This window comes from Urocampus carinirostris, chromosome 13 (assembly GCF_059441175.1).
Source record: "Urocampus carinirostris isolate Australia breed hairy pipefish chromosome 13, RoL_Ucar_1.0, whole genome shotgun sequence".
Taxonomy (NCBI): domain Eukaryota; kingdom Metazoa; phylum Chordata; class Actinopteri; order Syngnathiformes; family Syngnathidae; genus Urocampus; species Urocampus carinirostris.
The window spans coordinates 5,996,675-6,010,424 of NC_142361.1; the positions used below are offsets into that span (position 1 = coordinate 5,996,675).

The 13,750-nt window shown below is 38.7% G+C and overlaps 2 protein-coding genes across 5 annotated transcripts in view; both read left to right on the forward strand.

Annotated features, from left to right (window-relative positions):
- The window catches only part of LOC148353569 (WAS/WASL-interacting protein family member 1-like), a 29,928-nt gene extending 28,012 nt beyond the window's left edge, over positions 1 to 1,916 (forward strand). For all 3 annotated transcript variants that reach the window (XM_088351775.1, XM_088351777.1, XM_088351774.1), the window contains one exon: positions 1,114 to 1,916. In XM_088351775.1, the coding sequence (XP_088207901.1) occupies positions 1,114 to 1,166 (53 nt within the window). In that variant the 3' untranslated portion in view covers positions 1,167 to 1,916. The remainder of the gene's footprint in view (positions 1 to 1,113) is intronic.
- Positions 1,917 to 4,786: 2,870 nt separating this feature from the next.
- Positions 4,787 to 13,750, forward strand: part of LOC148353570 (lysosomal cholesterol signaling protein-like) — a 28,299-nt gene continuing 19,335 nt past the window's right edge. For both annotated transcript variants that reach the window (XR_015852390.1, XM_088350668.1), the window contains exons 1-8: positions 4,787 to 4,904; positions 5,211 to 5,421; positions 6,700 to 6,847; positions 7,098 to 7,227; positions 7,298 to 7,482; positions 11,320 to 11,472; positions 11,549 to 11,616; positions 13,578 to 13,749. Coding sequence is in view for 1 of the 2 variants with exons in the window: in XM_088350668.1 (XP_088206794.1) it covers positions 5,249 to 5,421; positions 6,700 to 6,847; positions 7,098 to 7,227; positions 7,298 to 7,482; positions 11,320 to 11,472; positions 11,549 to 11,616; positions 13,578 to 13,749 (1,029 nt within the window). In the remaining variant the exon portion in view is untranslated. The remainder of the gene's footprint in view (positions 4,905 to 5,210; positions 5,422 to 6,699; positions 6,848 to 7,097; positions 7,228 to 7,297; positions 7,483 to 11,319; positions 11,473 to 11,548; positions 11,617 to 13,577; position 13,750) is intronic.

Sequence of the window (13,750 nt, forward strand, 5' to 3'; positions counted from 1 at the left end):
ACCAATGTGATGTTTTTGCAGAAGTTCATAGCAGCTTTAGTTCCCTTCTTTAATATGTATAAAATCTAACCCAGAAGTTCCTCATTTCAGGTTAACATTTTCACAAAATTAAAATAAAAAGTGAAAAAGACTTTTGAATCATTAAATCAATCATTTAATAAAATGCTAACATATATGTTAAAAGAAAAAGTTAAAAAGGTGTTATTTTGATGTCTTATCCTGTGTGACCGTTGTATAAATTATATTTTGCACTCATGGCCACCATTTAAATAGCTGGCTACATGTTTCTGGATATGCTTTTTAAAATCAATTTATCAAGATATTAATATCATACAATAAAACACTAATAATAATAATAACACATTGTATTTTGAAGCACCTTTCAGGACACCCAAGGTCACTGTACATATGAGTAGGACACAATAATAAACGAAGAGTAAAAACAAGAGTAAAACGAGCAAGTAATGAATAGCCAATTAAACACATTATAGTTAAAAGGGGCATATGGTGAAGAATAGGCATGTCTGAGGAGGTGAGTTTTGAGTCCGAATTTGAAGGTGGACAGGGTCGCATAATTTCGGAGGTCAGGCGGCAATGAGTTCCGGAGCTGGGGGGCAGAGCGGCTGAAACTTCTGCTCCCCATGGAGCCCTATTGCATTGAATGTTTCAATGCATATGATCAAATTTAGTGCTTCTAAAAGAGATTTTTTTTTATTGTCTTTAAGTTTTTATTCTAAAATAACATCATTTTTTGTATATTTTGAAAGTTTCACAAACAGTTTGGAAAGTCCATTTATAAATACAAATACAATAAAAGATAACTTGTGCAAGTAACTGCTAACGAGAAAATATGGATTGTCTGATCTGATCTTTTTCCCATCATGTATTGCAGAGGGATCAACATATACAAAAATAGAAATCAATAAATCTACCACTATTTTTCCTCCAGACCCTATACAATTTTTTTCAAACCAATGTATCCTGCGACTCGAAAGGTTCAGCAACCATGTTATCTTCCAACGTTAATGTTACCATTAAGGTCACGTTTTTCTCACTCATAATATGACGAGCACACCTTGTTTTTTTTCTTTAAATTTGTATTTTTCATTGCAGGCTCGGGGAGAAAGGAAAGAGGGGCACCCCCTCTTCCTCCTGTGCCTAGGTGAAGAGGATCTGCAAAGTGGAGCTGAGAACGTGTACAACAAGAGCTAGTATAAAACATTTCAAGAGTTGACAATTAAAATTGAATGGATTATTCTTCTTAAAATTCCATGCTTCCTAATCTTGAATACTTTAGTGGGCAAACAAAATGAATGTCACAAGCAGTCAATCAATCAGCTTCCTCAGGGGTTTTACCTTTTTCTTTTTTAAAGGTTTTGAATGTTTAAAATGTTGTGCCTTAAGGAGAAAACCATGGAATCTATAAGTGCCTTGTATAAAGTGTATTACATCTAGTTTGTTTGAGTATTCGGTTCCAAAAAGTGCGAATGATTCTAGATTGCCCTGCCACTGCTGCTGCATCGGGGAAATGCAATGTTCGATTTTACCAACAGCCATCCGTGCCTTTACAGTATGTTTACTTGTTTCTGTGCACTTCTGAATGGTACTTATTTGGTTAAATATTCAACAGATCTCACAGTCTTAAATTTATTTCTACGATTTAGATGATTTTGCACTTGGCCGCCACGGCAGCACAGATATATTTTTTTTTAAAGTGCCTGTATTTACAATGAAGAACTTGTATACTGTATGCACCTGCATGGCTAACACAAGTGTTAAAATTGTTCTTACCGAAACTCTGCAGTATTAAATGTTTTCTTTTAGTTTACAATATGCACGTATTAACAATACAAAGAGGACCTGAGACAATTAAACAAATGTTGTCGTCAATAAATAAAAAGTGATTTTATATCTGACCTGTGTTTGCTGATACCTGATTTATATCATAACCAATCGGTCTGTCTTTCTCTACTATGTTATCTGTCAAAATCTGAAAAAAAAGGTAAATGTAAGAAAAAAGTGTTTGAAAAAGCTATTGCAGTTGGGTTAATTAGTGTTTATTGGTGTGTGAGTGTGTGTGAATGGGTAAGTGTGAAGCACATTGAAAAGTGCTTTAGGTCTTCATTGACTTGAAAAGTGCTATATAAATGCAGACCATTTACCATTTTTTTCAACTGGCGTTTGCTTTGGCAAAATAACGCTCAGAAAATAAAATAACCGAGGGTCAATTATTATTCCTTGACAGTAGATGGTGACAATGCCTTGCAAATGTGAGTTAACACCCGACGTTTCACATCACTAAAAAGACCTGTAAATTTAGTTTGCACGCGTTAAGCATGGCAAAACGCATACACAGCGAAATATTGACATGAGATAAGGACTTTCTCATTTTGAAGATTGTGTGTTTTGTGCACGAAAGCCTGAAGTAGTCTTAAGCAAAGAAAAACAAGCAAAACTTTTGTGAATTTCCCTGCGGGGATGAATAAAGTATTTATCTATATATCTAAAACACATGTTCTACCACGAATTCCCCCAAACTCAGGTTAGTATTACAGCTAATGTGCTGCTTAATTATCTTTAAAACACAGTTTTTTTAGTATTTACCAGTCAGGGTATTCGAAGCTTTCTCTGCTGGCCTAAAAATATCTGAATCACAATATTTTGTCCATTAATACTTATTAGATAATTAAAAATTGTCAGCTCTTTTTAATTACTTACGCCCTGGTTTTATTGCATGGCAACCTGAACACAAGGTTTTTGATTCCGTTAGAATGCAGTTATTGAGCATTAAAGGAACGTTAATACTTGAAGTCGTTTTTCTTGTCATTTTTTTTTTTTATAAAAATGTAAATATATTCTAGCATATATGGTTGAAACTGCACAATCATTTCACCCAATACATTTGAGTGGTGGAATTATTTTCTTGATTTGGGCTGTGGCTTGTAATTCAGGTAGGATGTGATTTTAAGGTTCCGTTGGTATTATACAAAATCATGTATGGACTTGCTCCCTCGTATCTTTCAGATTTAATGTCCCCCTATGTTCCGGTCCGGAGCCTTCGCTTTGAAAATGCTGGTTTACTGGTGATCCCAAGAGCCAAGAAGAGATCCGCAGGTTCGAAAGCGTTCTCCATTCGTGCCCCAGTCCTGTGGAATGCTCTTCCCCCTGAGGTTTCGATCTGCAACCTCAGTGGAAATGTTTTAATCTAAGTTTAAAACACACTTCTATTCTATAGCTTATGGATAACCTATATTTCATGTTGACAATATCTGTGTGTTATTTGTTATCGCAACATCCGTTGCAGCCTGGTCATCATGGAAGGTTTCTTCATTTTCCTCATGTTGAGGTTTTTGAGTTTTTCCTTGCCCTCATGTAGGTTTTAGGTCAGGGGATGGTGTAATAATAGTCTGTGGTTTGAAATAATCTGTGGTTTGTGCAGCCCTTTGAGACTCCTTGTGATTAAAGTCTATACAAATAAACATGACTTGATATGATTTGACTAGAATGGCGGGCCCTGAAGTCAGACTGCTTGAGAACCCATTCATCCATTATCTGCACCGCTTGTCATCAGTAGGGTCATGGGGGCCTTTCCTAGCTATATTCAGGCAGTGGGCAGGAGAAACCTTGAATTGGTTGCCAGCTAGTCACAGAGCACACAGAGACAGACAACTAATTCGCTCAATCACACCTCGGGGCAATTTGGACGGGCCGATAAACCTGACATGCATATAGACACAGTTATATAAAGAAAGATAAATCAGAGAAAGAAAAAAGAGGGGAGAGAGACACAAAGATATAGAGAGAGAACAAGATTGAGAAATAGAGAGACAAAGAAGCGAGAAAAAAGAGTGAAAGAGAGAGACGGAAAGAGAAATAGGAAAATAAACAGAAAAATGAAAAAAGAGAGAAAATAAAGACAGAGAGAAAAGAGACATTGACAGAGAAAGAGAGAGAGGTCTGAAGAAAGAAAGAGGGAAGAAAGAGAGAATGAGAGAACAAAAGAGCAAGCGGGAGAGGAAAAAGAGAGAAAAGGAAGAGAAAGAAAGACTGACATTGAGAAAATTTTTATATATATATATATATATATATATATATATATATATATATATATATACATTGAAAGAGAAAGAGAGCAATTTAAATAAGAAAGGGAAAAAAGATAGAGAGGGAGAAAGAGAGAGAAAGCGAGAAGGGAAGAGATAAAAGAAAAGGGAAAGAGAGAGACCAATGGTTAGAGAAAGAGCTAGAGAGAGAGAAAAGAAAAAGCGAGTGAAAGAGAGACACATATATATAAGACTGAGAAAAGAGAAAAAGAATGAGAAAGAGTGAGAGAGAGAAATAAAGAGAGAAAGAAAGAGAGAGAAAAAGTGCATGGAAAAGAAAGAGACTAAGAGAGACAGTGATACAGCTTCAGTGACTTTGCAAGTGGCGCCTAGCTATTTCAACATCAAGTGCACATATTTCAAACTGCAGCACATTTTTCTCTTGTGCTTCTCTGAGTGTTGTCTCACATGCTGGATTAAAACCCTTAGTGGCCCTGATTCGGCTCGTGGGCTGCATGTTTGACACATGTGGTAAAAATGATCGGTCATCTGGGTTCTCGTTGTCGAAAGTCCGATTACATATGAAAGCAACATTTAAACTGCTTGATCATGTTGTTTTTAATCCACTTTTCCCATCCTTCTATATCACATGATCCATCGCCACCACTCACCACGCCCCTGTGTCGTCTCTATCCAATGAACAGTGATGAACCCCGATACTCACTGCTGATTGGCTCATTCACCCGTCAGTCACTTTAGCTGTCAGTTTCAGAAATCTCTACTGCTACCCTTCCCACAGGCAACAAACCTTCATATCAAGTGATGCGTTTTATGGATAAAACGGTAATTTAGCTTGCAGAGGTAAGCGTAATAACCTCTAAATGGATGTATTTGTATGTAAAAAACATATCAGTTGTTTAAAAGTGAGCTAAACCAACGCTGTGAACTTCGGCGTGGCTGGACCTTCCTTTATATTTTTAGCATGCATCTGCAAATGTATCTAACAACAAGGTAGCTTCTGTTACGACGCGCTCTTAAATATTATATAAAAGAAAAAACACACAATACTTTGTCATAACGCTGTATTACATGCTGTCCGTGGCTGACTGTTGAAGTGGGCTAACGTAGGTGAAGCAAGCGTACCTTATGCTATCCCTTTTCCTCCAGGGTGTTCCACCCCCCTCCATTGCACCCCGGCGGCCACCATGGAGACTGCCGGAAAATACGTGTTCATCCACGGAAAAAACATCTCCCACAGCTCCCTGATAAGAGCTGATGGAGTTGGTTCTGGTGCTGTGCCTCATATGTCCATCGACAAGTTATTCCCTGCCCTGCTTGAGTGCTTTGGCATTATATTTTGTGGGTACATAGCTGGCAGGTGAGTTTTCTTTTTATTTTCGAACGATACCGTCTGTTATTCATTACATTATTCCACGTGTGAATTATACCATCACAAATTTCCCTTGAAGGGACATTGTATAATATTAAGCCACTTGATATCGCTGTCTTGGTGTCCAAACATTTCAGAAAGCGGGCCAGATTTGGTTAGCTGAAAATGTGTGAGGGCCAACTATTCAGGCATTCTCGAAACAGTCTTCCCCGGGAAAAGTTTGCAGTGCTTGGTGACCACCGTGGCGACCTCATAGCTCGCCTTTGTAGCATTTTCATTTGACTTACTGGGTCTCTTAAAAAAAGTGCTGCTGTGCTGTTGAAAGCTTCCAGTTGCTTCACCTTTTCACAGCGTTGGTTTCCAGTCAGCTTTTTGTAGTACGCATGTTTCGTCTGGCAGTGCTTTTTGATATTTTGATCTTTAAAAACAGCAACAGTCTCTTGGCAAATCAGGCAGACACAATTGTTTCGGATTTCAGTGAAAAAATACTAAAATTTCCACTTGCTAAGCGGTGGCCCTCACGGTCAACTCTCCTTTTATCATTTTTTTTGTTTTACAGCGGCCATGTTAGAAATGGGTTGGGCTAAAATTCTCACAGAAAGCCAAGGGCAAGGAGGCTAATGGGCTACTGTCATCTTGTGAAATGGTGATTTTTTTTTTCTGATGCAATTTTTATTTAAGTCAACATTACTGGAAGGCCACATATTAATTTTATGACAGAGGCCCTGGGCCAGTTCATATTTGATAGAGGGCCCAAACTGCCCCCCAGACCAGAGTTTGGTCATGACTGGTGTAATGCAACCGAAAATGAGTGCTACAAAACCCGAGGAGGAATACAAACTACAGAGAATCAAAGTCACAAAACCGCAATATTTTTCTTCTCATTTTTTTGTCCAGCCATTCACAAGGTTTTTAGGGTATGTGTTGCAGCAAAATAATAGACAATTTTGGCAGCTCCGCTACGTGAGCCCCCTATTATGTATTTATTTTTTATGAACTACCAGTATTTCAAAAAATTGCACGGTTATGACAATTCATGTATTTTCGCTTATTGTTTTTTTTTTTTTTAACCACTCCACCAGCCCCAGTGTGCATTATTACTTTTGTTAGCTGCTGCTCAGCGCCAATCAGCAGCTGCGGCAGGATCTTTTCAAAGATCGATTGGTGCATTCCAGAAACTGAAATGACAAAGACCAGAACGAGTTGATATACTAAAACTTGAACTGGCGATACTTTGTCTTTGAGGATGTTTCCCTCCTTGCACAGGGCTGACGTGATCACTGAAAACCAGGCAAAGGGTTTGGGCAACTTTGTGTCTAAATTTGCCCTCCCTGCGCTGCTGTTCAAAAACATGGTGCTGCTGGAGTTTGGGGACGTCATCTGGTCCTTTCTGTGGAGCGTCCTAGTTGCTAAGGTCAGCTTCTACTCTAAAGTACAGTGAAACAAATAAGGTACTGTAATGCCCTTGCATGTGGGCAAGGGGAGCGGTTTTCAATGCCTTCTTTCTTGAAAGGGACAGCTCCTCACACAATTGGAAAAGCTTTCTAACTCTCAACCATCCAGGAACATAATGCAACTTAGTTATGATTGTCCTCTTTCATCCTTAAATCCACGTGGAAATAAAGTCATCTTTGACAACTGAAACTTTTTTTCTCTGTTTTTAGGTGGCAGTGTTCACTTTAGTGTGTTTTCTCACACTGATGATTGCCAGCCCAGAAAATAGGTACGGCAAAGCAGGACTGTACGCAATCTTCGCCACACAAAGCAATGACTTTGCCTTGGGTTATCCAATAGGTGAGGTCAAACACAGGCACATTTGCTGTATAACACTGGAGTTATACCTTACAAGTTGTTTTACCCCTAGTGGATGCTTTGTATCGAAGCACATACCCTGAGTACCTGCAGTATATCTATCTAGTGGCACCTGTGTCCCTCATGCTGCTCAATCCCATCGGCTTTGCTTTATGCGAGGTGCAGAGGTGGAGGAGACGTACTGACAACCATATTGAGCAGAGCACGTCAAATGTCCTAGCGGTTGTCATCCTACAGGTGCGTCATCACTGGAAGAATGCAAATTCTTTGAATGAATTTACAAAAAACTAATGGAATGCTACTTTAAATGGCATAGCAAATACAGCATTGCCCATTTGTGCTATTTTAACACCCTCTATACTTAGTATTGATAAGACAGGAACCAAGCCTGAAGGCATTCCTCAGGCTGGGGGTTGGGGGCTGTCATTTGAAGATTAATTTCTGAGCAGAACACTGAACAAAACTTGGGGTTCGCTTCAAGAGAAACATCAAAAATTTACTGTGGAGTTTAGCCTGTTTTTGTCAAAACAATATATTTCGCCCCTGTGTTTCATTTTTGTGCACGTATTATGACATGGCCAAGGTTTCTTTTGAGAAATTTATCTCAATAAGTGAAAGCCCTATTTTTTACCAATGATTAATCCTCATATAGTTTACTTTTGACAATTAAACCTCGTTAATGTTCATTAGATAAAGAATCTGCTAATTGGGTGAATTTTAATTGAATCTTTATCTCTTTAATCCAAAATTAGCTAAATAATTAGAATTGAACAACACAGAAAAACTTTGGTAGTGCCAAGGGTGGGGGAGTGGGCAAAAGGTTTCTAGAGCCGTTGCTATGATCCCCCACCCCCTAGCAATGGCCAGTTTGGTCACTGAAAGGAAAAGGGAGCATTTTACTAACCATCAGCATTCTGTTTTTGTCTCCAACCGCAACAGTCAACCTTTGTCATAGTTAAAAGCTCATTTTGAGCTTGTATACCTTTGTCTATATAGTTTCTAACCGTGCAAACAGCTAACGCTCCGTCATGAAAATCTGCTCAGGAAGTTTCAATTCCCGGACGCTATATGCGTACCCTTGGAAAAAGAAGCCAAGTCACGCTTGGTGAACATCAGGTCTGCACGCTGTCTGGACACTGAATCTTGCTATGTTGCCAAGCAATAGACCTCATGTTTAAGACCAGCAATTGAGCGTGAAGGGTCTTTTTCCGTCTCCAACCTGTTACCTTTGCACTTACTTCCACAAGCTTTCTATGGGATAATGTCCAGTTCTCGCTCCCAAAGCCAGTGTAATTTGTGGTCGAGGTTGTATAAATTGGTGTAAAGGATAGTAATGGTTTCTTTAAGATCGGACCCAGTCACATATCGTTAGTAGGAATCTCCTGCATAACTCAAGTTCAGAAAAGTTTTTTTCTCCTTTATTCAGTTAACCTTATCTTATGTTTTTCTCCTTCCTTGCATTTGTTATCCTGAGTTAGTCCAGAGTAGGGGTCGGCAACCTATGGCACACGTGCCAGCAGTGGCACGCGAGCGTACGGCAAAGTAATGATGTTTTTTTGTTTTGTTTTTTAAATGCGAATTGTAACCTGAAATTTAGACATTTTCATTGCACGCTTTCATTGTTTAGCGGCTTTACGGTGAGCGTGTGTCTGCGTGGAGCCTCGCGGAGAAGGAGAGATCTGTTTTAACCCTCCCACAGAAACAGCAGCGCGCGATAAATGAACGAATCACGACAGCCGAATCATGACGGCTCCTCGAGCGGAAAAATCTCATTCTCTCCAGCCAGCGTGGACAGACGAATGGGGCTTTGTGCAAAAAAATGACCGTGCTGTTTGTGCATTATGCCTCGAGATTGTTGTACCTCGCACGTCAAGTGTTAAACGTCATTACGAGACGAAATATAAACATGAATTCAAGGACGAGTCTGAAAAGGTGGATACATAAAAAAAAATCCTCCCCCCTCGCGTGAACACGCATGCTCCTGCGCTCCAACAAAAGCGATCGCATTCTATATAATAAGTTTATCAAAACAATCAAGCGAGCTAATTAAACAATTAATAATAATATAATAATAATAATTTCCTTGTATTGTCATTCTGTGTAACAATGTACACAGAACGAAATGTCGATTACACCTGACCCGTTGTAGCGAGCCGATGCAGCCGCAGCCAACAGAGGGCGCCGCCAACCACTTTTTAAGTCTTAGGAATGACTCGGCCGAGGCGCGAACCACCGACCTCCCAGTCTCAAAGCGGGCGCCTTACCATCTAGGCTACTGAGCTTAAGCAATCGTAGTCTAATATAACGCGTTTATTAAAACAATAAAGCGCGATCGTATTCTACAAAATGCGTTTGTTACCGCGAATGTAAAAGTCACCAAGACCGGAGACGAATCAATGTACGCTATGATATCCATGATCACAACTTATTGTACACAAATAGCCTCTATTTGATGTACTATAATAGCCACATGTAATGTATTTTATCGTGAATGAAACCCTGGTTGCATTGGATCCCGCGGTGTAAACAAATCGTTTTTTGTTTTTTTTTACATTTAAAATCGGACTTCCCTGGCTATACTGTTTGCAAAGTAAGACACACTTTAAACCTATTATGCTTTTTGCCTTTTGGGATCCAACTACAGAGGAATACCTCCACTTTGTGATGTGTTACTGAATTGGTGTTCGACAAATCTAGTTCGTTTTATTACTACTATTATTATTATTAATAATGATAATACTATGAAAAACGTTCTGAAGCTCTTCAAAATCACTGTGCTGACATATTTATGTCACAGAAGGTTACCCTAGAAGTCACATGTCTATATCTCAAACAGGGTCCATATTAGCAGGGGAGTCAGATTTTGGCAGGTAAAAAGACTGACAGCCCCCTCCCTCTACGAACTCCTGAATAAAAAGTCCTAATGTGTGTGTGTTACAATTTTTGATAGTTTCTGAAATAAGATTTTATAGATGAATGGTATGGTATCTGTCCATATCACTTCTTTTTTGATTGTAGTTCATTGTTGATGAAGAATGGTTGAAGTCATGGATGTCTACAGGCCTTCCCACATGTTGCTCACATTCATTTTTTAATTTGTTGATGAACAAGAATAGTGGAAGATAAAATTGGTCAGTTATACGATTTCAATGTATATCCATGTTGTATATTTGGACTGATGTAAAATGACAGCTCTGTTGGATATAAAAAATTATCGTGCGAGTCATTAATCTTTGTGTGGCACACTGATTTACAAGGAAATTTGAAAGTGGCACTCCACACCGAAAAGGTTGCTGACCCCTGGTCCAGAGTGTCTTGTTTTCATAAATTCCCTCAGTAAATTTCTTATTTAATACGCACATCATTCAGATGTCATTAAGTACTCGGATGTGTGTTGGTCAGAGTATCATAACCTCTAAAACGATACAAATAATTCACACAAATTGTCATGTAGCCAACTTCAAATTATGAGATTGATTACAAAGTTTTTCATCCCTTCTCATAAAACTATCCAAAAACTGATGTAGCGCTCCGAAAGGCGGGATGGTATTAATTTAAATATTCAACTTGTTTTTAAAGATTAGTCAATCAATTATTAATTGAAATAATTTATTGACGCCCCAATTTGCTACACCGGCATTCGCAATACCGACTGTAACTTTAGAGGCTATAATCGGCAACACGCATGCATTACTGACCATCATAGGTGACATAAAGGCTGCCATTGGCATGTAATGTCACTCTCTCTTCATTGAGCAAGATGTTGACAGGGTTGGGTAGGGTTACCTCAACTTGATTACTCTCAATTACTTTTGGATTACTCCAATACCAAATATGCTAATAAAAGACAAAAGAAACTATTTATGATTAAAATTACTAAATTTTGTGCAGGCTTGGGGAGTAACGGACCCAACCCTGGATGTTGATTATCTAAAAATGAAACCCTGGAAATGCATTTTTTAACAGATTTGTTGGGGAGAAAAAAAAACTGCCCTGTCCGAGGAGAAACTTCGGAAATGTGTTTAAAGTAGCCAAACAAATTGGCAGTCTATAAATCTACTGTTTTCTCTGCAGGTATTAAAGAACCCAGTTGTGTTCATGGTGGTTGTGGGCATTGCCTCACACTTTGCTCTGGGGCAAAAAATTCCAGAGGTACTATCGCAGTTCATAGATGGCCTGGCCAACTCTTTTGGCGGGGCTGCTTTGTTTTACCTTGGCCTCACCATGGTTGGTTCACACTCACTTCTTGATGAAATATTTTAATGGAGGACATGAGTGCAATGAGTTAATATTTGTGTTGCAGGTTGGGCAGTTAAGAAAACTGACGCGGGACACTGGAGTCGCATTAATTTTACTGATCACTGCCAAACTGTGAGTAGCAGTTAATATACTATTCATAAAATATCCTGGAAATACAATGACATAATTGTAAAATGCATCATAATAATGCTTTTAAATGTTGATCTTGTCAAATTGCTATTTTTCACGCAATATACTTTAACATTAGATTGTTTTCGTTTTTATACATGGAATATGAAATTGACATACTTTTTTTGTCTTCATAATTTCGACAAGAATTCTAAATCCGAATGATACAATTATTGTTGGCTGTAATATATGATCTAGTCAAATTGAGACAAAAGTAGATTCAAGACATGGGGTAAAATACTATAAACTTAAGCATTTACAGTACCAATATGAAATCCTTGTGATGTTTTTTTTTTCCGATTTATTTCTTTATTTTTTAAATACATAACCAAATTTTTTAGATAACATATTGCGTTCGTTTCCCCCGGGCACTCCGGTTTCCTCCCACAATCCCCCCAAAAAACATGCATTTCAGGTTAATTGGCCGGTCCAAATTGTCCCTAGGTGTGGATGAGCAAGTGAGTTGTCTGTCTCTCTGTGCCCTGCAACTGGCTGGCAACCAGTTCAGGGTGTCCCCTGCCCACTGCCTGAAGATAGCTGGGATGGGCTCCAGCACCCCCGCGACCCTACTGGGGATAAGCGGTGCAGATAATGGATGGATGGATATTTTTAAATTAAACAGTCTAAAACTTTTATCTACCCATATTTACTAGTATAGTAATTTGGCCAAATCGTTTAAAAAAAACAAAAAAACTTCTAGAAACATTACATTTTTTTTAATGATTGATTTTGACTGTCTTTATAATCATAACTGTATTTTCTCTACTATAAGGCACCACTAAAAAAAAAGATTTGCCAGAAATTTGTTAGTGCACCTTATATAGCTCGGAGCTCCTTATATATGAAACAATATTTTGCAGATAACAGCTTTTTGAAAATACGCCTTATAATTTGGTGTGTCCTACAGACTGGAAAATACGATAGATAAAATTGGAAATAGATAGCTGTAATTACGATAAAATGCTCTTACAAACGTTAACTATTTCTGTCTAATTCAATTCATTTTAGTTGTTTTTGTTGGAATCCTTTTTTTATTTCTAACGTGTTTTTTTTTTTTTTTTCATGCAGCCCTAGCAGTAATTTTAAATTATTGAGCATTATAGTTCGGTGCACCTTATATGTACAAATATTTTGTCAAATACTATTTTTAAGGAGCGCCTTATAATCCGGTGCCTCTTTACGGTTCAGAAAATATGGTAATTTGATTACATACTAATATGTCTGCTTAATAGCAACACAATTTAATTTTAAAGTATGTTATATCAAATGTAAAAGCGGGCATATTTTTTGTGTGAAATGCTTTAAGCGAACTTTTATAACTCTTAATTATCAGATATTTATATAGGATGTATGCAAAGGTATATCTGTTGGGCAATAAGAGGCTAATGTGAACAAATAAATAAAAAATCTATAACTTTGAATAGCACGGCGGCGCAGTGGTTAGCGCTTGTGCGGCACAGTTCATGTCATGGGAACCTGTCATGAGTTCAAATCCAGTTCCAGACTTCCTGTGCGGAGTTTGTATGTTCTCCCCGTGCTTGCGTGGGTTTCCTCCGGGCACTCCGGTTTCCTCCCACATTCCAAAAACATGCATGTCAGGTGAATTGGCCGGTCCAAATTGTCCCTAGGTGTGATTGAGCGAGTGAGTTGTCTGTCCCCGTGTGCCCTGCGATTGGCCGGCAACCAGTTCAGGGTGTCCCCTGCCCTCTGCCCGATGATTGCTGGGATGGGCTCCAGCACCCCCGCGACCCTACTAAGGATAAGCGGTGTAGCTAATGAGATGAGATGAGATAACTTTGAATTGCAAATGTATTTCAAAGTGATATTTTGAGTGATCACGTCCCTTTTTGTCTAAATTGTGTTTGATAACATTTGAGTTTGAACTGTTGAATCTGTCCCCTTAGTCTGCTGATGCCACTTTTCTGTAAAGACATGATGGATATTTTAGACGTGGGCGCCAACAGTACCAGTGCCAACCACACCAGCTTGTCAAACTTTGCATTCCTTTATGGCGTCTTCCCCACTGCGCCTAGTGTGGCTATCTATGCCGGGCACTATGGCATGGAGCTCGAAGTGG